The 25,920-nt window shown below is 43.0% G+C and overlaps 1 protein-coding gene across 1 annotated transcript; it reads right to left on the reverse strand.

Annotated features, from left to right (window-relative positions):
- Positions 1-7,723: 7,723 nt before the first annotated feature.
- hoxb9a (homeobox B9a) lies at positions 7,724-25,068 on the reverse strand. Its single transcript, XM_037476201.2, has 2 exons — positions 24,342-25,068; positions 7,724-10,283 (listed from the first exon to the last, which is right to left on the reverse strand). The coding sequence occupies exons 1-2, from the start codon at positions 24,943-24,945 to the stop codon at positions 10,048-10,050; spliced, it is 840 nt and encodes a 279-aa protein (XP_037332098.1). The 5' UTR covers positions 24,946-25,068; the 3' UTR covers positions 7,724-10,047.
- Positions 25,069-25,920: the final 852 nt, after the last annotated feature.

The following is a 25,920-nucleotide window of genomic DNA, read 5'->3' on the forward strand; positions in this document are numbered from 1 at the left end:
GAGAGACACACGGAGGAAAGGGGGGGGGGGGAGAGAAAGCGAGAGTGGGCGAGGAAGGTCCGCCGCCGGTCTCAGGGACCGTTAAAGTGGACTTTCACTTCACGGCTGCAACGGACGAGCGGTGCGCGTAACGGCCACGGCAGCCTGCCGGAGCAGTAACAGCGGCAACGATAACAACAATTCACGCTTGTTTCGTAAAATATCCAGCCAGAACGAGGAATGAGAAACTGCAGAGGAGGAACAAAAAGAGGAGGAAGGATAAAATGACGGAGACGGGGGTGAGGAAGGGCTCGTGCGCATCCCAATTGCGGTGTTGGCGCTATAAGCGGTAGCCCTGCCGTACCTTCAAACGGGTATTCCGTGATTTCCTCGTCTGCAAATGAGTTGTTTCATATTCTCTCTATCTTTCTCTCTCTCTCTCTCTCTCTCTCTCTCTCTCCCTCTCTCTCTCTCACACACACACACACACACGCAAGCATGCACGCGCGCGCGCACACGTACTCTCTTGTATTCTCTCCCTCCCCTCTCTCTCCGATCCTGGCCCCAGTGTGTGTGTGTGTGTGTGTGCGTGTGTGTTGGTTTCAGGGATAATTTGCATCTATTATCAGCTCTTCATCCCACTGGTTTTTCCACGCAAGCAAAGGAAGGCACACAAGCACACGCACACGCATAATCTACACGGTATTTTACGGTTTCCCCCCTTTTTTCTCGTGCACGCGCCCCGCAAGACTAAATGATAGTCTCTTGGTGGAGGCTTGAAGAGCTTCGCGCGCTTGCAATAATGCAAAGCGAGTAAGGGGCAAATGAGGAGGAGGCCGTGCAGCGACACATATGAAAGTGCACACGCTTTGCATTTGATAATGTGCACACAAAAATACGTACACGCACGCACGCACGAACAAAAGACCAACCAAAAATAGAGGAGAAGGACTGTTTGCTTTTCCGTACTTTTAAACCCAGATTGTGTCTGATTTACGCCCTTTCCGCCCCCCCCCCCACCCCACTCCCTCGCCAACGTACCCCTGAAGAAGAGAGCGTATACAGCTGGGTTATGAGGCACACTGCGTGGGACAGCTTCACACATACTGAGAGAGAGAGAGAGAGAGCGCGGCCTAATTGGTATTGGTTTTAACAAGTACCGGCCTATAAATGTAATTGAGGTTTTAAAACCCCATGTCGTCAAACCCCTTCTCGTTCTCTGCTGCCGTTCACACATGCGCACACGTTGTTTTGCGTGCAGGCCGGGAACACCTTCTGCCTGCCTGGAGCTGGAACCTCGACCATACCTCGAGATCCAAAGAACCCCAAATTCACTCATTTCATTGAGATCACACAACGCCGCACCTGCCTACATATGTGTTGTGTTCGGACGGTGAGATGTGAACGTGACGCAAACCCCTAAAATCTGCAGACATACACACAAAGCACTAAGTAGGCCTACATCTAATCACATGTTCACCACACTAGCCGTGCACGCACATGTGTATATAGATGTGCAGGGTGTAGCTGATGTTCGCAGTATTAAATGGCTAATTGGGAGAAATGCTAGCGGCGGTAGCTTCCTCCAACGCTTGGGCGTTAAATTCCTTGGCGTGGAATCTACACCGGGGAAAAAGTGCCATTTCCTGGCAATATCCCGCACGTCCATGGATGATTACTTCACAAGGCTACATCCCCCCCCCCCCCCAACACACTCAATCCTCCGACTGTAAAAACGACATGAAACTGCCTCAAATGTCCAAAAGCAAAGTCAAAATAGTCTTCTGCCTAAAAACAACCCCTTTTAAAATGCATTGAGAGGAAGATCACGGCAAATTTCACCCACTTTCTAAAGAGCCCCCGCACATGTCGGCCTCCTTTCGCCCAAATGGTGGAGCACGAGTGCCATCAGGCGGCGGAGGACGGAAACGCCGCAGTGGGGGAGGACGTTGGCCTGTTACGCGGCTTTATGGTTCTGTTAAATCGGCACATAAAGCTATACAAGCTGCTTTAAAATAAAACTGCAGGTTGTAATCGCAGGGCGAGGTGTCAGGGCTGGTTTGCCATTTAGGGAGAGGAGTCGGTCAGGTTCGACTGGAAATTTAAAAAAAAAAAAAAAACATTGAAAGGAAATCATTTCTTAACATCATTTCAACGAGTTTGCTCAAGTATAAAAGTGGATAGTTGACGATTACTGGCCTAGATAATCTAGTACCGAGATAATGCAAGGTTCTCTGATGATTCTGTGATGAACTGTTTAGGCCTGAAACCACAGCATTCAATTGAATACCAGATGTCTTTTGTTATCTTTTTCATATTTATTTTATATTAAGCCGCCTAACAAATAAAGCCAACAAACCTGAAGATGTACTAAATATATACGTTGTTCGTTGTTTGTGTTATATATTTTTAAACATATATATATATATTTATTTTATCATTATCATATTTCATCGTATTAAAAATAGTCTTTTACTGAGTCAGATGCAGAAGCCATATAGGCCTAGGACTATATTTATTATTATCCTTATTATTATTAATTTTTGCCCAGTCAGACACAGTTGCAGCATGTCCACACTTGTAGTTCATTTGAAATTAAATTATATCAAATCAAAGTAGATTATAGGAAATTAAGTATTGTTAAATTAAATAATTGTATTACATTATTCTATATCACATTATATGAAATTATATCATAATATTTAATTGTTGCGGTATTTTTGCATAGGAACTACAATACTAATAAAATGCAAATAAATACATCCGGATATTTATTATTCAAAGGCACATAAGCAACACATGCCTATGAGATTATACATCTTACATTTGTGTCTACTTCGAATCTGCTCATTATTATTTGGGGCTTTTCAGACATATCCGAAATGGGTAGACGCGCATCGTTGCTGATACGAACTGTGAAACAATGACAGGAACAAACGAGGCCACGGGAGTGAAAGATGGGGCGTGGGGAAAGTGTAACGGCGTGTCCAGCTCCAGCACCTTTTATTACACCAGATCATCCCCGCTTGTCTGCTTTGAGGGACGTGGTGGGTTTGTGCGTGTTTTTAGTGTGCGTGTATGTGGGTGTGCATATAGCTAAATTACAGAATAACAGGCTGTACACTGTAAAAGCGGTAGTTAGAACTGTCTGAAGAGACTGAGGCGCTGATCCTCAGCCTTACCCCTGTGCAGACAGTATCCCCTATTAAGCGCTTATGAGGCTCAGAGAAAAATAATCCAATAACAATAACAACAAATAGAATGTAACCCACTAGGACCCTGCGAACGGCCCTCCTGGATCCTCGGGGACGTGAACGCACCACAGTACCTAAAGCACGGGGGCCGCCTGAAGAACGTGTGTCAGAGTCTTCTGGTTGTGTTTTCGGTGAGTTCTCTATTCTGGGGGGAGAGGGGGGGGGGGTGGTGTGTGTGTGTGTGTAAGGGTGAACGGGTAAATATGAGCGAAACAAAGGCCTCAAAGGCCACACACAACCCGGCTGCAAAAAGTACCCCAGCAGAGCCAAACGGGTACAAAACCATTCAACTCCCAGTGCTAAAAACTCCACGAGGGGCACGAGAAGGAGGAGGAGGAGCAGGATGAGATGGAGTATAGAAAGAGGCGGAGCAGGAGGAGCCAGATAAGCAGGAGACGGGGGAGCAGGAGGACGGAGTCTCGCTCCTCTTACCCGCTGCAAGCAATAAAACCCTAACAGAAACTCAAAGGAGGAGAATTTCACTGTGACGGGGGTTCTTCCGATGCCCCCCCCCACCCCCCATCCCCCACCTCTTCTCTATAACGCGCATAATAATATGCATATGAAGCCCCACACTAATATTTGCTCTCCTCTTCAGTCTTCATTGCCCATGAATATAACCACCAAGTAAATCATCAAGCGGGGGGATTTAAAACTCGGGCTGTATTTCTCTCTCCGTGTGTCTACCACGTTCTCTTTCTTTCTGCGCGTTTGCTTTACAGCCGTTTAGTTCTTAACCTTCAGAAATGTATACGCTATAAACTTTTATTGCCGTCATATTCTTTTATTGCGCCGCTCCGCATTGAATCCGCTTCTCATCCTCTTGGTCTCCTGCTCTGTCTTCCTCTTTGCTGCTTTTACGACAGTCTGCGGCGGCTTCTCCCATCCAGCGCGCATCCGCATCCTGCGCCCCTCGTTACTCACCCAACCCATCGTCGTTCCCCTTTTCTCTTTTTTTTTCTTCTGTTACTCATGAGCTCCCAGACCTCCGGTGGTGCAGCGCATCCTGCTCATCTGATGCTGTTTGTTTCCCTGTTTGAAAATAGGAAGTGTACAAATAACAACTAGCGTGCGACAGGAGAAGATGAAGAGGAGGTGGAGGAGGAGGAGAAGGAGAGGCTGCTGGGGCTCTACAAAGGGACAAATACTAGCAGCTTTTTCTTTCGAGGAAAAGTAAGATAACAAAAGTAATAAACCCGGGCGGATTGAGGTTTTACAATTACAAAAGAAATAGATTCAGCAATCATCAATCTCGTGGAGCTCCACCGGGCGACGCGCTGCAGGAAATCAAGCCAGTCTGAGATTTGCTGTTTGGAAACACAACTCCATCATGAATTCAGACGGATGGGAATCCGACTAATGGGCCAACGGGGGCAAATCATGCCAAACACATAATAGAACACTCTCTGCTGCAAGTTGAGATGTGTGAGCTAACCGGCTGCACCTCCAACTTGGGTATAAACCGCGCAACATTTGGTTTTCCTTCTAATTCATATTCTAATTTTTTGTTTATTGTGTTTGTTTTGAATTCATTTTCAATGAGGTATTGTAAAATCCTGAGGCTTTTTTTCCCTTTCGATATTAGGAAAATCTGAATTATCCTCTTTCATCTTACAGTTTGCCTTATTACAAAATAAATCGTTCCACTGTTAGATTTAATAATACATGAGCTGCTATGTTTGTATATGAGCGTTGCTTTAAAAAAAAAAACACAATAGGTGAGCAGCTGAAATCTAGCATAGAGTTAGATTTTGAAATAATAATAGATTTTTGAAATAATAGTTACATTATTGCATTTATATAAATCCATCTGTATGTTTGCAACTGAATTAAACCATATTATTAATATTAGTATTAATATGTGTAGTAGAATCAGTTGTAGTATTATCCGCCCAATCAAAGATATATAAAACTATAATATATGCATCTCTCTTTCATTTCTGCCTTGTTAGAGGCAGCTACGGCGTGTGGCATACGTTTTTAGTACTCAATTATAATATAATAATATAAATTATGATTGTTCTACTCAGGAACCAGCCACAAGTGCACATATCTTCATATTTCTGGCCAGTCGCAAGCAGCTGTAACATGTGCAGAGCGGCAAGCAGCACTTGGCTGGCCTTCTTCCTCTTAATGAGTCCTCAATGGCCGACATGATCTGATCCACACAGCTTTACGCATCAAAGGAACCATAACTCTCTTTGAGGAAATGTATGAATACGAAAACATTTTCTTCTCCTTCGTGAATTATAGAAGCGTCTTGTTGTAAAGCAGCTCATTGCGTGTGTGTGTGTGTGTGTGTGTGGGGGGGGGGGGTTGCAGGAGGAGCCCCCGCGTCCTTCCAACTCGGTGTAGAGTGAAGACACGTTGGATCAGCCCGCGTTCGCCGACGGTTGAAATATGAATTTAGCTCGCAGCTGCACGTGGTTTGTCTTGTGCGGCCCATTTACTCTGAGAAGATGGCACCAAAATGATGAGGCCTGCGCCCTACTTAGCCGTGCTACTAAATCACTGCACAACGAGACGATCTGGATCCCTGCGTTCCCCCCCCCCCCGGTTTGGGGGTGTTGCAGAGAAAGATGGAAACTTGGGTGCGTTTGAGTTTGCTATGTCCGTGGGAGGCAGTTTGCGGAGGTTTGATAAGAAGGTGGATGAGCCCGGATCGGATCATACACTAAGAAACGGTAACGTTAATTCGTTCTGATTCTTCTTAATTCAAAATATATGGGCTCCACAGTGAAACCCTGCACTGGCATATGAATGTGTGATCAATGTGACTTCTAAACTTTCATGGTAAGTACACGGCATGGTAATGTGAATGCCTCTCTCCTCGGCCCAAATAATCCCTCCGCCCTTCAGAACAAACCGTGATGTCTTCTTAGTGTTCCTCCGCCTCCACAACTAAAGATCATCCCTGTTTTTACCTGCCGCCCACGTTTCGCTGTGGTTGTTACGCGAGGCTTCAGCTCCCTGCATCCTGTCAGATTTGATGTGTCCTCTTTGTTCCTCACATCTAGCGTCACTGACGAGCACTATAAGCTTAACTTAACTAACGTGAGTTAATAATAACGTACAGAAATCTGCTATCACTTAGATGGCTTTTATACAATCAAATACAATACTTGTTTTATATATTTGTTGTAAATGTCTTTTCCCATTGATTACGTCGCAGGACGCACCCACAACATCCGCAATAATTAATAAATACATAAAAACACAGTATGCACATTTTTACATTCAAAAACTGATGCTTTATGACAGTTGTGGTGATGAGTTGTACTTCTGTGTTTAAATGAATGTAAAAATTTCACTCAATAAACTACTTCATCGTGTTTAGTTGTCTGCGCTTGATAAGTGTTTATAATGCAATTATACATGCTTAAGATCAATTATTACCATGACAACGGCTCCGAATTGTGCCAGGACTTAGGCCACTGTTACAACTTAAACTCCGGTTCCGCATGTGAAAAATAGGAACACAACTGCTGTGCTTGTTGTACACCACTGTGCTGCTAACACCAGCGTTGTGATTAATCTCCTGCTGTACCAACGCTTGGTGCTGCGTGTCCTTTCTGCAATGCCGGGGATTCTGACCATTTCTTGAATCCATAGCTGAAAAGGACATCTGTTTTTAATATGTCATATTAAAACATGGACATGGGGCTTGTGAAATCGATATAATTCAACAGTTGAGCCAGGTAACAAATATCTGAATATCTGAGATTGGTGGCTTTCTTGACTATAGTGAACATCTCTTAAGGAAGGGTTTTGAACCGATGACCATCTACAGTATACTGTAGATCGCTATAGCGGTATTATAATATTGGTGAAATGCTCAGAGTGTCTACTGTCGGTGTTGAACACCGTTGAAGGCGGTCTGGCCTTTGTCTTCATAGAACCTTTGCAATACTATGTTCCTCTTTACAAATGGTTGGTGCGCGACGCGAGAGGCTCGGAGGTGAAAGGAGATCCCCGCCGCTCTCCTCCACAGACTCCGTGTCTGTCAGTTATTTGGTTGCAGGGACAAACACAGGAACCGCAGCGGCTTCACGAGCTCCTAATGGACGGATGACGACGCGCCTAATGAATGTACTCATCATCTGTGTCCGTGGGTGGGAGGAGGAGGGGGGGGGGGGTTTATGGGTTTATGACAGTCTTTTGGTGTTGCAGCCAAACAGACGCCCTCCCCTTCAAGCTGCAGTGCGCAACTGAGGAGACATATTTAAAACACATGCTGCCCCCCCCCCCCACCCCCCTTCGCTCCCACCACACAAACAGGCACACGGAACCCAGAGTCAATGTGGACAACGACAGCAGGAGAAGAAATAACGGACATGTATCACAAGTTAAGACGCAGGGTCGTACTGTAAAGTATCTTCTTTAATAATGAAGCATCAACGGGGCCATTAGCACACACACACACACACACACACACACACACACACACACACACACACAGAGAAAATAGAGACAACAACACAGATCGGGAAACATACAAGAGATGACTGGAACATTTCACAGAAAGGAAAGGATCAGAGTAAATAATGTCTTCACACATGGTATTTATTTGCCTTGTTTAAAAAGAAAGAAAAACGCAAGTAAAACTCCATGTGGAGTTATGTACACATACACATATTAGAAAAAAAAATCTCCCAAAATGTAGTTCCTTCAGGCAGAATGCACAGTAAGCAGGATACAGTCCTACTAAGCTTAGATAATAAGAGAAAATATACCAAAAATAGCATCTTTCATGAAGATGCTACCTTTTGTCATTACACAAACACAACGAGCTCTTTCAAATTGATGATTCAAATTGTGGGCCCAACGACATGGGGAACACAAAGAACACGACAGAGAAATAGAGAAATACAGTAAAGGCCAAGTCCTATAACACAAAACAATACTAGTCAGCATATTTATTCCAATAAGAAAGACGAGATGGACAACTTCATGTACAATACGTTAGAAATATTTCCGATTAGGAAACTGCTTATTCCGTCCTTTTTTTCATTTTCCCAGCAATCATCCAACAGATTAACAACATATAGAGCAAGACGAAGAAACAACGTCTTTGAATGCATCGAAGCATGCGCAAACCCTGTAAACATTTTTACTCTTAAATAGAGGATTTTATACGTCTGTATTTAATACTTTTAAAGAAAAAATGAGTTGCCCCGATGGAGGCTGCAGGTAAACTATAAATGGAAATATCAACGACTGAACTGAAGAAAATATCGGCGCAAGTGTGCGTAAACTATATTTATGTCGTTTTTGTTCCAGGCTGGTGCACAACCAGGCTTTGTGGTCTGCAAAACACACACACACACACACAATTGTCGCACACATAGCGTTGTAAAGCCGATGTGTTGTTTATGATCCGTCTATAAAACTGCCATCAGACGCCTTTTAACTTCGCCGACACTTCAAATAACGCCTCACTGGTAGACCCTCCCTCCGACGTGTCCTCTTCATATCTCTACTTCCATATCATTACATCTTCCGCATACCAGAAAATAATGTCGACGCTCTTGAAATTGCACACTATTCCTAAATCATTATTCGAGGGAAGTGTCAAATAAATTAAAAGGGCCAAAGAACCTCTGAAAATTCCAGGATATCAAAATTAGCAAGAAAAGGGAATGTTTTCCAAATAAGGAGTGCATTGGGGCTGTTTCAAATCCCAGTTTGCGTTCGGCACCTGTCTATGAAAACGCCCCCTTGCATACTAGATAATAAACAATATACTGTATGTAAAAAAAATAGAGCTGATCACTTCTGCAAGCAGCACGTTGGATAAATATTGGAAGATTTAGTAACTGAGAAGGTTGTATATTTGAAAAAGTTCAGGCGCTTTATGGGAAATCTGAAATGAACATCGTCCTTTTTGTTAAATATCTTGTAAACTTTCATGTTATTTGAGGAATTTGAGAGGAAACTAGTAAAAAATATGTGGAGGGATTTTTCGTCAAAGCCAAGTCCTGATACTTAAGGCTTCATTTAAATACGGATGCATGCAAAGTTAATAATGAAGCTGTGCCTCTTTTCACATAGACATCAGGCTCATATGCCGACTGGATCCCCGGGTCCTGAGCCCAGAAGTCCCCGCACCTCCTTTTTTACGTTGTCTGCTCATTACTTGATGCCAACCACCGGGAAAGAAACAGCGGTACCGACCGTTACCATGTGGCGCTGATATAATTCTGCCCACAATGAAGGAAGGTAGAGAATTGAGTGTGTGTGTGTGTGTGTCCACGTGCGCATGCCTAATAATGTTCAAGCGAGGTTTCAACGTCTACACGTTCCAACAATAAATATCTAATACAAAAGTAGTGCTTGAAAAATGAAAGATTTTCTAATGAAAGATTTTACAACAACAAATAAGAGCTCTGATTTCCTCAATCGAACTGTCCAGTCTGCAGCTTTTCATCCTCTTTAAGTCCGGCCCATTTTAAGAAAAGGAAGTCCGGGAGGAACCAGCGTTACTCAGTTTGAGTCTTTTTTAACTATCATCGCCACACGACTGCAAACTCAAGTGATTCCAAAGTTGAAAACGCTTCCTCCTTCTAACACCAGACAGAGAGGTCTTTCGTCTGCTGGCAATCAATGAAGCCATCGATCGGCTGTATCGATCGGTGTGATAGGACTGGAACTCACGTGGTGGCGCCTGAAGGTTAAAACAAATCGGAAAAAGCATTTGTGTGTTTACAGTTATTGGGAAGGCCATTCTGTGTTGTAGAGATAAGACAAACCTCATGTTATATACATGGTGGGAGCGTGCGTGCGCGTTTGGGGGCACAAGTGAGTTTCCCGCGGTCTAATCCTTTGGTTGGTCTTTGCTCTGTTTCTTCATCTTCATCCTTCGGTTCTGGAACCAGATCTTCACCTGCCGCTCTGTCAGGTTGAGAGCGCGGGCCACCTCATGCCGCCGGTCCCGGGTGAGGTACATGTTAAACAGGAACTCCTTCTCCAGCTCGAGCGTCTGGTATTTGGTGTACGGGCACCGCTTCTTCCTGGAGGAGCGCGCGTGCAGCCAGTTCGCCGACGGGTCGTCTGGTGGTAAAGAAGAGGAAGAAGTCAATGGAATGATACTGTCTCCAGACCGGCCTGTTTGGAACATTCATTAAACAAACAGATCTGTGCGTAAATGCGCTGCACGGTAACACCCGACGTATAAATGTTGCTCTTTTACGTGTAGGTATGGAGCCAACAAGGGTGCAGCCTGCGGTTTTTGCATCACTTTTGATTGCTTTTGGCCTCGGAAGTGATTAAGAAATAATTCTAGCGCTCATTTATTGCCTTTCATGAAGCATGCAACAGTCGTTTGATTTCGACACAATATAACACATTTTGACACGAACAGCATTGTTTTTCTCATAACAACCTATGAATCTACTATTCAAAAGGAGGTGATGAATCATCACAACTGAGATGGTTGAAGCAATCTCAGTGGGCAGTGTTTCAGATGTGAATAACAATTTTTCATTGGCTATGGAAGATTCTCCTAGACTGGACGTCAGAAGCTATTATGAATCATTGATTAGCTATTTTATTTTTCTATCCCTGTCTCTCCTTCTTTCTTGTTTTGTAGGCCACACCGGCTCCTCCGCCCCACCACCACCACCGCTAACTCTTTATAGCTTTCAGACCGGTGTAATTAGTAGCAACCTCTTCTTGTTGGGATATGCAGGTCTGGCATATAGGGCTGAAAGCTATCTGCTCCTCCCTTTTGCAAAGCACCCATCTCAGTTTTGAGGTAGACTGGAGACAGTCTCACAGCAACTACACCATAACAAAAGAGAAGCCATTTTCCCTATTTTACAGTCCTTTTTTAAACCTGCAAATTGAATGTTTTTATATTTTGAAGAAACTATCAAAACACACAAAGGACATGGTCCATTTAATTTCCACTTTAACATCTTTGAAATAAAACCTTTAACCATGAGCAATTCTTCCCTGTGGTTAGGCCAAGACTCATTTCCTCCATTGACTAACTTTTCAGTAGCCAAGCCAATGTTTTTTCACTTGCTAGAGTCTGAAAAAAGCAACAACAAAAAGCCTAATGCCAAAAGTAAAGGGTCTTAGTATATGCCTTATTTTTATAATAGGTGTACAGCTTTCTGCTAAGACAAATGCAACGTGTTGCAAAAGCAAGGCCATGCTGACGATCTAAATTTTGGAATATAAGCTTCCAGCAGCGATGTTAACTTCAAGGCCTTAAAAGCTTCTCATTGAAAAAAAGAACAAAAAAAGTGATTCATGCTTTTAGCCTGGAGCAGACCAGGGAAAAAGGTTGTAAAGGGGATTTTCTCTCCCAATATATAGTCTGAGTCCTCTGCCCTGAAATGGCAGAAAAGGATGATCTTATCACTCAAACGTGATGAGGAAAGGGCAGTGTGGAGGCATGAACCTTGATTGTTTGACGATCTCAAATATTCCGGAACATCATATTTGGTTATACGATAAGTAATGCAAACCCACTTGTATACAATAGATGGGATGAATGTGTTAGTAATTTACATGAGATTGAGCGAGGACACGTGACCTAATATAAATAGTCCGTAGAAGAAGTGACATTGGACGAGTGGGTGAAAAAAAAATCACACTTGGTGGCCGTTGATTTCGTATGTGTAAACAGAAATCCACTACTTTTTATATAACTCCCAAACTAAGGTATTGCCACTTCCTAGTTATTTTAACCTAAACACGGACTCTTTTGTGAAGTCTGGTGTTACCAAGCATTCAGGAGGCTGCTGTTTGTTCCTTTGGTATTAAACAAGAAATTCACATTACAACACTGTGGTTATTGCAACTCAAACAATGATCTTATCCAAAACCAAAACAAGTGCATTATTGCCTAAACATAAGCAATACAGTTTGCCTAATCCAGACACGCCTTCTGTGTAGATCAAATCAAGCAGCACCTGTGCCTGTATTTCTGAGGGGATTCTCACCAAGTTAGTTAGTGGCGATCAGTAAACATTTTCCAGCCTCTCCAATCAATTCCTTCGAACATGGCCGGCATGTAGAGGATCGATTTAATCTCAGGAATAATGCTTGGTAAAATAGGTGAGAAAAGGGTTCAGGGGTCGGTTCCGGTGGGGGGTTTGGCACGCTTTTGTCACACTGCAAAGTGGGTGCTTTGCATACCAGGGGTGTATAATCACCTCCAGGACCATCCATTACCCTTGAAGCTCTGCTACGACCGTGGCTGACACCCAGGATGACAAACTGGCTTTGGGGTGGAGGAATGGTGTTGGGGTGGGGTGCCAGTGGACAGTATCCCTTTTTTACAAGCTGTGGGACAGTAAGGACAATGACAGATGTGAAGAAGGATTACAGTGGGTATGTGTGGATATCTCATACCGTCCTAGCTTGAAGGTTCCGCTTATAGGGTACATTCAGAAGCAATGTGTTGGCTTGGATGTAACTTGGACGAGCACATGGACGAAAAGATTGATAATACCGTAAAGCTGGGGCCCCCTGCGGCATGCGGCCCGATGTGTTCAATTATAGGCCAGTGTGTCTATGTGTGTGTGTGCGTATGTGCGTCCACCATGATGAATACTGCTTGCGTGGAAACAGTGACTGAGTTGGCTAGAAGACTAATATCACGTCTCCCCCTCTTTCTCCCTCCCATAGCAATTTCACCCTAATAGTTCCAGAAATTGACCTCTCATATATCCCAAAGGCACGTTATTACATTTCCACAAGTCGTATATTATCTCCCCCATCCCCACCCCCCCACCTCCGCCCAACCCTTGCACCCTCATCTCACTCCAGCCAACTAACAGCAACACGCCAATTAATGGGGTTGTTCATCCAGCGTTATAACTTAATAAACTTTGGGGGTAATAACTTTCTTGACTGAAGTGTCATTTTGTAGTTTATTCTGGATGGCTGCCCAGCACCAGTAACACGAAGGGAATCTGTAGCTGGATGCCCGCTGTGACTGGATGAGATGTCTTGAGGAGGTCAGATTCCACCCACACACTGTGGCTGTTTGGACAATCTGGTGGGGTGAAAGGGGATGTGTCCTGGAACTTTGTGCCAAGAGGCAGATACTAATCACTCCTAATATCCCATCCCAAACCAGTACCACAGGTAAAGAAGTTAAAACTTGTACATAATGGACCTGGTTTTGGGGGAGTTGGGGGATGTTAGAATTCAAACGTAGTTTGCATTATATCACATCTTTCATTTTCTATCGGTAGGTTTACCCTCCATGGCAAAACACATGAGGTACCAAACTAAGTTGCTTTAGAGTTTCTGAAACTCTTTGTTTAACACTCCATCAACAGCAATAACGACTTCGGAAAATTATAAAGTGATGTAAAGAAGAAGCTCCCAGAGGTATTTGGCCCCTAGTAAGTACTAGATTTTCTGGCTACTTATTGGAGTTCATAATGTTTGCTCTGGCAACATGCAGGACCGCGGCAACAATACAACTACCTAATGCTATATTATTTGTTGCACATTGTTCTAAACATCTATTCTCAATCAGAATTCAAATTCCAACACTAGACCACAGGCCTAATGAAACTTAACAGGTTTTTTTACCTCTAAAGTTAAGGGTTTGTTTTTAGGCCAAAACAGAATAGTTACACTTTTTTCATGTGCATAACTAAGCTAACAATCGGCTGCTGAGCTTCAAATTTAATGTAAAGTAATACATCTTCTCATGTTTAAGGCCAAATTTTCAAACTATTTTCAAAACTGAGAACAGAACAGCCCCTAAAGTAAAAATTGGGGAAAACTTGTTGTATCGACGATCCAAGCCACCTTGTTTTTGGAGTGTGTTTATGTCAGCAGACAACTGGCTTGAGGCGGCGCTAATCAACCTGCCATTTCAAATGCAAGCGTTTTTCTTCTTCTCGCTTAAAAGGTAACCATATAGATCGTCAGTAAATCTAAAGCCTGACTGTGCGTTAAAAAACTCTACTTTCACCCACGATGTTTAAAATGGCTGCCATGTGGACAATAGACCAGCTGGTGGGTACAGCTCCCACTACATGCCACACTGCCACACTGCACACCTAAAACAAAAATCAAACACAACAAAGACCGCTGGTACGGAGACCTCTCTGTAATTGAGTGCAGCCTGTTTTGAACACTAGAATAAATTACAGACAAGCCTTCATTATACCAGCGAGCCCACACTGGACAGTGTTACTGATGTTGGGAAGTCTAATAATTCAGACTGGAGGCTGCTGGGCTCCATCCAGCCCTTAACCAGCTCCCTGGTCTGATGGATAGCATGCTCAGATGCTCTAATAAGGGGCCTGAGTGTATCTGTGAGTGAGTGAGTGTGTGTGTGTATGTATGTGAGAGAGTGGTATTCGTGAAAAAATGCACACGGGGCACACTGTCACACTCTCAGGTGCATGGATCAAACTAGACTAATCAGGCGGGATTAGAGCAGGGCCAACAGAGCAGCGTTCATACACAGCCTTGGTTAAGAAATATATAAAATATGAATACATAAAAATATGAATACATTTTTCCAGGGAGCTTTTGTTTCTCGTTCCACCCAATAAGTCACGCAGCTTCACTTTGAGCCAAGCCCAACGGCACATGGTGTATTCAATGTTGTTGTTGTACAGCATAAGATGGTAGACAGAGATAAAGGACAAAACCTGGGCCGCACATGGCCAAAGCCTCTATGGCTTTAAATCAAGATGATTGCTATTCCATGACAATATTATTGTTAACATTATTATTGTAGAGTGAGAGGATGAATCAAACAGCAGCTTGCATTGGACTGTTAGCCAACAGCATCAGGAAGAGTTGTGCATTGATTTTGAATTTTCTTTATTTAAGTAAATATTCACTGACAAGCATTTGCAAGACGCACCCAAGGCGTGCATTTATCGAGGCCATACACTCAAAAAAAGGATATTGGCTGGTTGTTACATTTACTAATGTGTAACATGTAGAATGAACGATATTCATTAATGTTTTCAATGTGAACGTGATTCAGTCATGTAGGATTGGCATGAACTTCAAAAACGTAACGTTTATTAGATCCATTCATGTTGCGATTAACTGAGAGAATCGAGTAGCCAGGCATGACCGCGAAAACCAAGGCGAAGGCAGTCTTCGTCAGAACCAGATTAAGAAGATACACCGTTGGCCGCACATGGAAAAGGTAAGCAGAAATCCATCACCATCCTTCTAAAAGTAAAACAATTATACGTGCATTAATATCTTCATATCTTAGCTCGTTGTTCTGTTTATGCTATTTTTTATGTAGTGTTATTTTTTACTACATTTAAAAAGGGTAAAGTCCCCATGCGCATGGCTAGCTATGTTGTGTTAGCTTATTAACGTTACGTTACTCCTTTTTGCAACCTACCAATGTGAATGGTGAACAGTGAGCTATTGTTAATGACGAGGTAACGTTTTAGCAATATATTATAAGGTGTTCACGACTAGCTGACGTTGACTTAATGACGTTAGCATACTCCTTGTAGGGTTACATTAGCGCGCTAACGTTACTGCTGAATTTGAATGACAATAAATGACTAAGCACACGTTTCATTTACTAAGAGTAATACTACCGTCATTTTGGTTTAATACTGGAATATAGGATATAAATTAGCTAACGTTAGTTTGGAACAAGGCCAATAGCTGCGCGCGGCAAATATAGCAGGCCGTTATACCGACTCTCCCAGATAGCAATGAGTCGGCGGACCATCGGCGGTTCTCCAGAGGCAGTAGAAGCGACAGTATAGCGTAATCGCAAACACGTTTGTCGGCGCACCGCCAGCGGCAACCGCTTCGTTTCCCGGACGGCCAGCCGCCGTTCCGCCGCAGTTATACCGAAGGCGGCTACTCCGCGGCCCGCCGAGGCGAACGCTATTTTGGAGCGATCTGTATATATATTTATAGATATAAAAATGTATAGCATGCAGTTTATCTAGAACAATGATTGATCAAACCAGACCAATTCCCATTTCCATTTTAATTCCACATTTCAAAGTGCAGTACTGTCATTGATAGGTAGGGTTGCCAACACTTTCGCGGGCTGACAGGTGGTGCTAGCGGCGGGGCTTGCACAACCTCACATGCTCCGCTCTGGCCACCCGGCCCCGGCGCGCACACTGATCTGATGCGTCACAATAACCGGGAGTTTTTCGCGCGTCATTGACTTAGGAGGCCTTAACCTTCATGAATATTGATTGATTGTTCTATCTGACTTTATTGCAGCAATTTCTGACTGCAAAAGTGTCCTGTGTCTGCTATCCCCCAAAGTGTGTCTTGGGCAACCTCACTGACCTTCCAAGCATAAAACGGTGAATTTTTCTGACTGAAAAGTGATTCTAATGTTAAAAAGTGCATGTTTGATGGTCTAGCAAAATTAGATTTGATTAGTTCCCATGTATTCTTTTTTTTATAAAGATAGCTTAATAACTTTATGAATATTAATTGATTGTTCTATCTGACTTTATTGTAGCAATTTCTGACTGCAAAAGTGTCCTGTGTCTGCTATCCCACTGCAAGTGTCTCCTGGATCAACCTCACTGACTACACCATCCCACTGCAAGTGTCTCCTGGATCAACCTCACTGACTACACCATCCCACTGCAAGTGTCTCCTGGATCAACCTCAATGACTACACCATCCCACTGCAAGTGTCTCCTGGATCAACCTCACTGACTATACCATCCCACTGCAAGTGTCTCCTGGATCAACCTCACTGACTATACCATCCCACTGCAAGTGTCTCCTGGATCAACCTCACTGACTACACCATCCGACTGCATGAGTGTCTTGAGCAACCTCGCTGACCTGCCAAGCATAAAACGGTGAATTTTTCTGACTGAAAAAGCGATTCCAATGTTTAAAAGCGCATGTGTGATGGTCTAGCAAAATTAGATTTGCCTAGTTCCCATGTGTTTTTACATTTTTCATATGTGCAACCAACTGCTAGTAAAGGTGCTCTTTCTGTTGCTAGGTCAGTTGGAATTTTAGGTCAGTCAAAGAATAGCTTCTACCAGCAAGGGGCAGTACATGGTCGGTCTCAGCTTATCAACATTTTTGTTTTAATATTTTGGGTAGTTTTATTTGGCTAAGAGGATGTGGAGGTGTAAGGAGTGTAGTGTATCTCTACCAAGTAGATTTGAGCTACTAAAACATATTAGACTACAGCACCGGCACAAACAGCGCTATCCATGCCTACACATAAACTGCCCATGTACTTTTAAGACATGGAATGCTTTGCACATTCATTTAAATAGAGTCCATCCTCAACAAAAACCCCAGGAGCTGCTAGAATTGTCAACATTCAGTTGTCATTTGTGCACTTGTATTGATCTTCCTACAGAGAAGGCTTATTTTTTACACATTAGCACTCATTTGAAGAGTCGAGAAACTGTTACCTGTATGTTCGGGGATTGCAGTTTTCAAACAAATATATATGGATCATTTCACTCTCACAAGACCAGGAAACACAATCCACATACATTAAAAGATTTCAAGCCAGGAATAGTTACAACCACTCAAGTCTCACAAGAATCCTGTGATAATGCTGAGGAAGATCAACATATTCAAGATAACTGTGTAGTTGAAGCTGACAGTGCATGTTCAAGTAGTGACATGGGGGTAAATACAAACTTACCCGAAGTAATTGAGCAAAATTTTGCTGCAGCGTTACTAAAGTTAGAGCATTTTGCACATGTGCCAGGGACACACATGAATGACTTCTTAGAGGAACTTCACTACTTGTTAAGTTCTGCTACATTGCCCCTCTCAATTAACATTATTGAAGGTGTATTTCATAAACATTGTTACACAACTGATAAGTCTGTGATAACAGAAATAGCCACTGCTCTCAGCACATCTAACCCTGTGCTCAAAGCCATAGGGAAAGATGGTCCCCTAAGCACATCTTATCTCCGGAACAAGTACTATAAAGAGAGCTTTAAAGTTGTAGAGCCCATTGAGTACATACTCGATGCCAAGGAAAAAACAAGTTTTCAATATGTGCCGGTACTGAAGTCTTTGCAGCAGCTCTTTGATGTGAAGGAGGTTGTGGACACTGTTGTTGAAAACCACAGAGCACACCAAAGTAATAGGGTGACAGGAAAACCGCATACTTACAAATCTGCTCAGGATGGTTCACACTTCCAAGAAAACAGTTTTCTGTCAGGGGGTGAGTTGAGAATTTTGTTAAGTCTGTACATTGATGATTTTGAAGTTTGCAATCCTCTGGGTACTTCTCGCAGGAAACATAAGCTTTGTGGAGTCTACTGGACTTTGAGTAATTTGTCTCCAGGCTCACATTCATCACTATCCTCTATTTACTTGGCAGTCTTGTGTAAAAGTAATGATGTGAAGATGTATGGTTATGACCGTGTTTTACATCCTCTTCTTCACGATATGAAAACTCTGGAGCAAGAAGGGGTTTTCATTCCATTGCTTGGCAGATGTCTTAAAGGCACAATTCAGGTTGTTGTGGCAGATAACCTGGGAGCTCACAGTATAGCTGGTTTCAATGAGAGTTTTTCTGGTGGTTATATCTGTCGATTTTGTACAGGACTTAGAACAGACATCCAAACAAAAGAGGTAAAGTCCGGTGCATTCAGTCTCAGGACAAAAGAACTCCATGACTCTCATGTGAAATCAGCTCAAGAGAATAGTGCAAGCTCTTTTGGGGTGAAAAGACATTGTGCTATCTCAGAAACTCTTGCACATTTCAATCTTCACACAGGCTATCCTCCAGATATCATGCATGATGTTTTTGAGGGCATAGTACCAGTAGAGCTTGCACATTGTTTGGCATTGCTGATATCCAAGAAGTATTTCAATCTTGAAACCCTCAACAAATGCATCCTGCATTTCCCTTATAAGTGGGCAGACAAGACAAATAGGCCACATGTGATCCCACAAACGTTTTCTACAAGAAAAACAATAGGTGGGAATGCCCATGAAAACTGGGCACTGTTAAGACTGCTCCCATTCATAATAGGGCATCTGGTGCCTGAGGGAGACATGGCATGGCAAATACTGTTGGATTTAAAAGACATTGTTGAGCTTGTGGTTGCTCCGACACACACAAATGACTCAATTGCCTATCTTGAGGGCAAAATTTCTGAGCACAGACAAAAGTATCAAGAAGCCTTCCCTCATGTGCAACTGCTACCAAAACATCATTTTGTTGAGCACTATCCACAACTTATCAGGATGTTTGGTCCTCTTGTGGGACACTGGACCATGCGATTTGAGGCTAAGCACAGTTTTTTTAAGCAGGTTGTGCGACACACTAATTGCTTTAAAAATGTGCCTCTTTCCCTGGCTATGAAGCATCAGCTAATGATTTCATATCACTTGAGATCAGCCAGGTTTGAAAAAAAGGCCCTAGACATCACCAATGTCTCAACAGTTCCTGTGGCTGTTTTGAAACAAGAAATAGCTCAGACTATTGAACAGAAATTCCCTGGTACAGTTGAAGTTCACCTTACTAAGTGTGTGTCAAGCAAAGGTGTAACATTCAGAAATGGGATGATGGTTGCTCATGGGTCAACAAGTGGACTTCCTGACTTTGGAGAGATTCTTCAAATTTGCGTTGTACAGGACAGAGTGTTTTTTATGGTGAAACGGTTTTCTGGGTGGTACAGGGAACACTTCAGAGCCTTTGAGCTGAGTTCCTGTCCAACCCGAGAAACTATTTTGATTGAGCTTTGTGAACTGGCAGATGACTACCCTTTAGCAGACTACTTTGTTGGACCTTTCAGAATGGTGACATTAAAAAGATACATACACCTATAAATTTTGGGTCTGCAATGTTGAATGTTTCTTTTGTTCTATCATTGCTGTATTAAAATTCAGATCTATCTTTGTAAAAACATTTAGTCTTTCTTCTTTTACAGACTGTTGTGAAATGGCTTCTCCAGTGAAGCTCAGAATCATATTCGGAGAAAATGACTCCCAAAGATTGATCCTTCCAGATGGGGTTCCAGAGTCTGTCAGTGATCTCATACAGCAAATAAAGATGCAGTGTGGAGTAGAAGGAGACTTCAGGCTTCAATTCATGGATGCTGAGCTTGGGAATGAATTCATCAACTTGATCTCAACATCAGATGTCCAGGACAAAGGTTCCATTAAGGTCATCTTTAATTCAGTTGCACCTACCCAGTATGGTGACTTCCGAGCCCCCTACTCAGCTGCTGCTGCCGGCACTTCCTCTGTACATGAATCATCATCCCTTTCATCTTGTAGCTCTTTTGATACAGACATATTGTCTCCTCCTGACACCTCCTCAAGAGCCTCTGGGTGGCCGATTGTCTTCGATGTGCCCCAATTCACTTATGATACTGAACTACAGCTGGGCAGGGCAAATGCTGCTTTTAAAGAAACCGGAACTTTGTTTAATCCTGACAATAGACTTAAATCTAGTATTCTTGATGGCTTAACTAACAAAATCATCCAGTACAAAGTGTACCTCTCTGACAGAGAGTTTGATGATGTAGCAGGAGCTCTTGTGTCAACACATCCATGTTTGAAAGAGCCAGGTTCCATCACTGGATTTGGCGGATGGAAGACAAGCTTGAAATATAAACTTGGTAACTACCGAACAAAGCTAAGGCGGCTTGGATGCCCAGAAGTTGCAGTAAATTCCCTAACACACAAACCTGATGGCAAATGCAGTCCTGCCTATGGTGTCAAGAAGCCAAGAAAAGCAGAGGTGAATTACTGCCCCACCTATCCATTCGGTGAAACAGTGGAGACGCTAGAGAACATGAGAGTGGCCCTCCTCACAGAAGTACAGAAAAGAAACAATACGCACACGGTGGCGACTATGATGGAGAAGACTTTTGCTCTCAGAAGACAAGAGGTAATTCAAGAGGCACCCATGATAGCGGCTTTCAACACAAGGTGGCCAGCTCTCTTCCATGTGTGTGAGGTAAGTGAAGAAACATTCCGTTTTTTTACTTCTATTGGAATATATAATTTCCTGTGAATACTTACGGACTTTATGTATTGTGCATTTGCATGTCTTGAACAAACTGAATTGCAGTATCATATGTGTACCTAACACCAGTGATAACAAAAAAGTCAAACAAATTTATTTTTTCTGTAGGTGAATGCAGAATTCAAGAGAATCACAACAATCAATTTGCAGTCAAAGTTCTTCTCCCAGCTGGATCTGTACTCTGAAAACCTGATCCAGGTGTATGCCAAGAAAAGTGGAGTTCAAGGGAGAAAGATCAAGAGCATCATGGTACCCATAACCCAGGTATGATGACAATGGAAAAGTTAAAGAGGCTATTCTACTCGTAGAACTTCTGTATTTTGTTTACTTACTTGTTGCCTTTATTGGTCCTCTGCACTTGTTGCTAACACCCCTGGATCCCAAGGGTTCACATACTAATTTACACACTGATATTGCATGGTTACTCATTGTGATTAGTAAGATGGTTGGTTTAGATGGTGTTCCTAATGTTATTTTATCTGCATACTTAGACTGCCAGCATTGACGTCAGACGAGAATGCGTCCTCAAAGGTCTATGTGTTTACTTGAACGAAGATCCAGAGAAGCTGGTGAAGGAATACACGGTATGTTCATTTACCTTTATCTTTACTTGGGTAAGATCAAATACGATTAAGTTGGCCCAACTTAACTTCTTAGTGTTGTTTTCAACTATTTGAATATATATTTGAATATAAAATATTCGTTGAAAGCCCTAATGTGAATGAAGTTTTTGATAGCTGTTTATACAGTAAAATAGTGCAATAAAAATGGCATGTAATGCACATAAGTGAAAAATGATTGCTTTTGTTAATTGTTTTGTCACAGAATATTGAAAGCAGTCAAACAGCAATGGCGGAGACAGTCTTTGCGATCCATGTGATTCGAAAAGAAGGAGCGGAGCCCAGTGATGACCCAGATGAAGTCGGAGTCATTCTGGAGGGGGTGGAAGTGCTGAGCGATTTGGGAAATGTACCTTTCGCCGTGTCAATGTTGCTTGCGCTTGTGTATGCTCTCAACTTGAGCTACCCTCGAGAGCTCAAGTATACTTTTGAAGTTCTGCAGAAAATAATAATGGAACTAGACCCAAACAAACTATCCATAAAAGGACAAGCTCTCAAAATAAAGCTATCCCGTTAGACACATTATGATGGCTAAAGCAGATTAGACACTTCTGTGTGTGTTTATTATTTTCTGTATTCCTGCGTGTTCACCAGTGCATTAAGTAAGTAATCACAAGTGTTTAAGATGAATGTTTGAAATATTTTAAGAGGGATGTTTGTACAAAGTCTTCAGAGTTCAGGTCAAGACTACTAATAACCACTGTTAGCACTTTCAAAAATGTATTTTAATTTGTGTCATAGAAAGTTGAGAAAACGTTTTGATATGTATGTTTATAAGAGAAGCTGCTCATTAAAACATTATTCAGTGCCTACTTTGAGAAACATCTCTCATTTGTCTTGTTTCCAGTCAACACAGTTGTATATTTTGTTAAAACCTAGTTTCAGTTGTGGTTCAGGGTAAATGTTAACACTAAAGATATTTTTAGTATTACTATAGCAAAATCATGGAAAGTATTTCAACATAATTTAACTGCTTTCTTTAAGCAATAAGCAATTAAGTTGGTTCACTATAAAATACTCGGGGCAGATCAACGTAATTTATTAGAGTTAGTCCAACCTATTTTTCTTTGGCAGGATTAAATTGAATAATTTGGGTTGGTCTAACTTAATTGACTAGCGTATATTTTACTAATGTGGCATTAGTCAAACCAACCGTATTCATTTGAGTTTGACACAACCCAAGAAAATGCGTTGAACCAACCATAATAAATTAAGTTGATCCTACTCAAATGCATCAAGTCGTATCAACATAATTTCTTTATGCTCAAAGAATCAATAAAATAGTGTGCAAATCATTTCCATGATTTTATTAAGTTCGTTGAAAGCGTTGTTTTTTTGAGTGTACTTAGGAAGTAGCCAATACCGTTTATTTGAAGTGCTCATTTGTTCACATGTCTATTTTAAAAGAGCCATAAAGGGGCCTCCGTTGTCATGTACTCACAAAGGAATTTAAGTGCTTATATTTTGCCAAAAAAGCGGGAAGTTCTTCTACATTTTCTCCCTCAACTAACACCACCAGGAGCTGTTTTGGGATTCGCGTAAGACAAATTCTGACGGGCCCCAAATGCAGGTGTGAAGCGTCAATAAGTACCCCTTCGCTTCTGGCTGAGTAGTGAGGCCTCCGCTCTATTTAGAACTACTGTTGCCTTTATAATCTTCCGCTTCTGTCAAAGATGGAGTTCCGGACTCCTTTTTTTTCATGATATTTTCAAATCATGAAAATAAGATACGTTTTTATCTTCACAGCCCAGTGCTGCATTAGATCGACGCCATGTGTGACCTGTCTGAACCGACAGATGACAATATGAATCCGCGAGCGCGCACACTTTGGCAACGCAGAATGAAAGTAAAATGACACAACGAAAAGGACAATGAGAGATACCCATAAACGTTAAGATCCACCTGTAGTAAAAAGTCGATGAAACAAGTGTAAAAACAACCAGCGCTTTTCAAACAGGACGCCAGGGCGCGTACCGACGAACGCGAACCAAATACTGCAACGTTGTCTCATTATAGTCAGACGACAGGGTTTGGACTTGAAGAAGAGCAGCAGATTGGAAAAAAAACCCATATTATTTTAGTAATGCATTAAATGCTCTAATGATGATACCTTTTCCAGTTAATCAAACAATCTAAGCATCTGAAACACTTGGATAGCAATAAAATGCAATACTAAGTTTGGCGTATTCCTGTTGTTCGGTTTTATTGCAAATTGTTGCATTAAATGTTATATTATGCCCATTTAAAGTGTGCCGCATTTGAAAATTCGTTTAAAATGTGTGTGTGTGGGTTTGTGTCTGTTTATATACGTATGGATGTATGGATGTATATAATGTGGTTATGGATGATGACACGGGCTGAAAAACTTAGGGAGCAGAAGGATGGGGCACTTTGGCTACCCGGCTCTTTGTTCTTGTTTTATGGCCGCATTAAACGCATTTACAATCTCTCTCTTTACATTTACAATCTCCCTCTTCCTCTACTCTAAGCGCACTATTTCCTGCTTAAATAACTTACTTTGATCCAGGCCTTCTTTGTCCTCGCTGCCTTCGCAAACGTCCTTATTCTCGTCGAACCCTCCTCTCGGGATGGCGGCCGGGCTCAGCTCACGCGCAGCCGTGGATGCCGACTCCAGGATGTACGTGGTGGTCTCGTGCTGGTGACGTCCGCACGTTTTTGGTGCAATCTCGCCACCAAGGTGGCCAAGCTGAGGTTCAAGCTTGACCTGCCCCGTTTGGCCGTGCCCCGGCACGGACTCGGAGCCGCGCGGCGCGCAGTCCAGCCACGATCGGATGTACCGTGTGTCCGCGGCGGGCACGTGCTGGGCCGGGATATAAGGGTGGTAGACGGCGGGCAGGCTGCTGGCGCCGTGGTGCGGACTGAACGGGCTCCAGGAAGACGAGAAGACCGGGGGCTTCGGCTGAAAGCTGCATGACGGGAACGAGTCGGGATGGGGATGCTCCGCGTGCGCCGCCCCGCCGGGTGTCCTCCCGCCCGCGACCGTGGAGCTTGAGCCGGAATACTGCACGCCGGGGAAGCGAGGTGGGCTGGAAAGTTCATTGCTCTCGTGACTTATGATGGAGTCCACGTAATAGTTGCTCAATGTCCCAGAAATGGACATTCTGTGACATTATCTGGTAAACGCCGATAGTTTCACTAAACCGAGAAGAACATTACATTACGAAAATGTTCTCTCTCTACTGTCCGTTGCTAGCTTCCTCCCTCATCTCTCCCTCCCTCTCTTCTCCACTAGCCTCCTTTCCTTCCAAACAACTTGCTCACTACAGGGAAACAGTGCCACAGCCTACAGCCTCGCTCCGCGCGTGGGGGTTTGTCGGGTCTGTTTGAGAGGAGGAAACTGATTGGCCATACTTTTTCTTCGAGCTAGATAAAGCCTCAATAAAGCGTAAATCAGGTTTGCACGCTGACCCCCCTTTTTCTTTTATACTCCCCCACCCGCTCTCCTCCCCCCATACCCGCTCTCTCCCTATCTAAAAGACCCCCCCGCTCCTCAATAAATTGCCTTGTTTGTATGCAATAAGAAAAATCAGGAGATCGTCTGTATATCTCGTCCGAATCCATGGCCACTGTCTACATAAGAATTACATCAAATCGTTCAACTATGCGTCGTCTGGAAAGCACAATTGCTGACAAATAAGTGGTGGCATTATTTTTTTATGCAGTTCTTTTTTTTTATTTTTCCAAACTAATCAAGACACGCGCGCGTGCCTGTCGGCGCACGGGGTCGCATTACCGGGAGCGCGGTGTCAACCCGCCCAAATTTGCGCGGTGGACCAATTCGGTCCAATCAATCGTAACATTAGCGAATGCGCATTTAAAGTGCCATTGGCGTGTAACTACCAAGGGTCCCGCACTTACAGACGTTCTGCCCGGGACAAGACGAGGAGTTAGAACAAAATCACACCTAGGTGTGTTCAATCATTTAACCACTCTGGGAGTGTACTTGGAAGGTTGCGCTGCGAGCTGCCGGGGCCGCCCGACACTGTTTTATTGTCAGATTAACAGTCATTTTTGTTAACGAGCACCCTTAAATGTGGGCCTCGCGCGCGAATATGCCCCTCGTCTTTATAGCGCA

Source organism: Pungitius pungitius, chromosome 12, assembly GCF_949316345.1.
Source record: "Pungitius pungitius chromosome 12, fPunPun2.1, whole genome shotgun sequence".
In the NCBI taxonomy this organism is placed as follows: domain Eukaryota; kingdom Metazoa; phylum Chordata; class Actinopteri; order Perciformes; family Gasterosteidae; genus Pungitius; species Pungitius pungitius.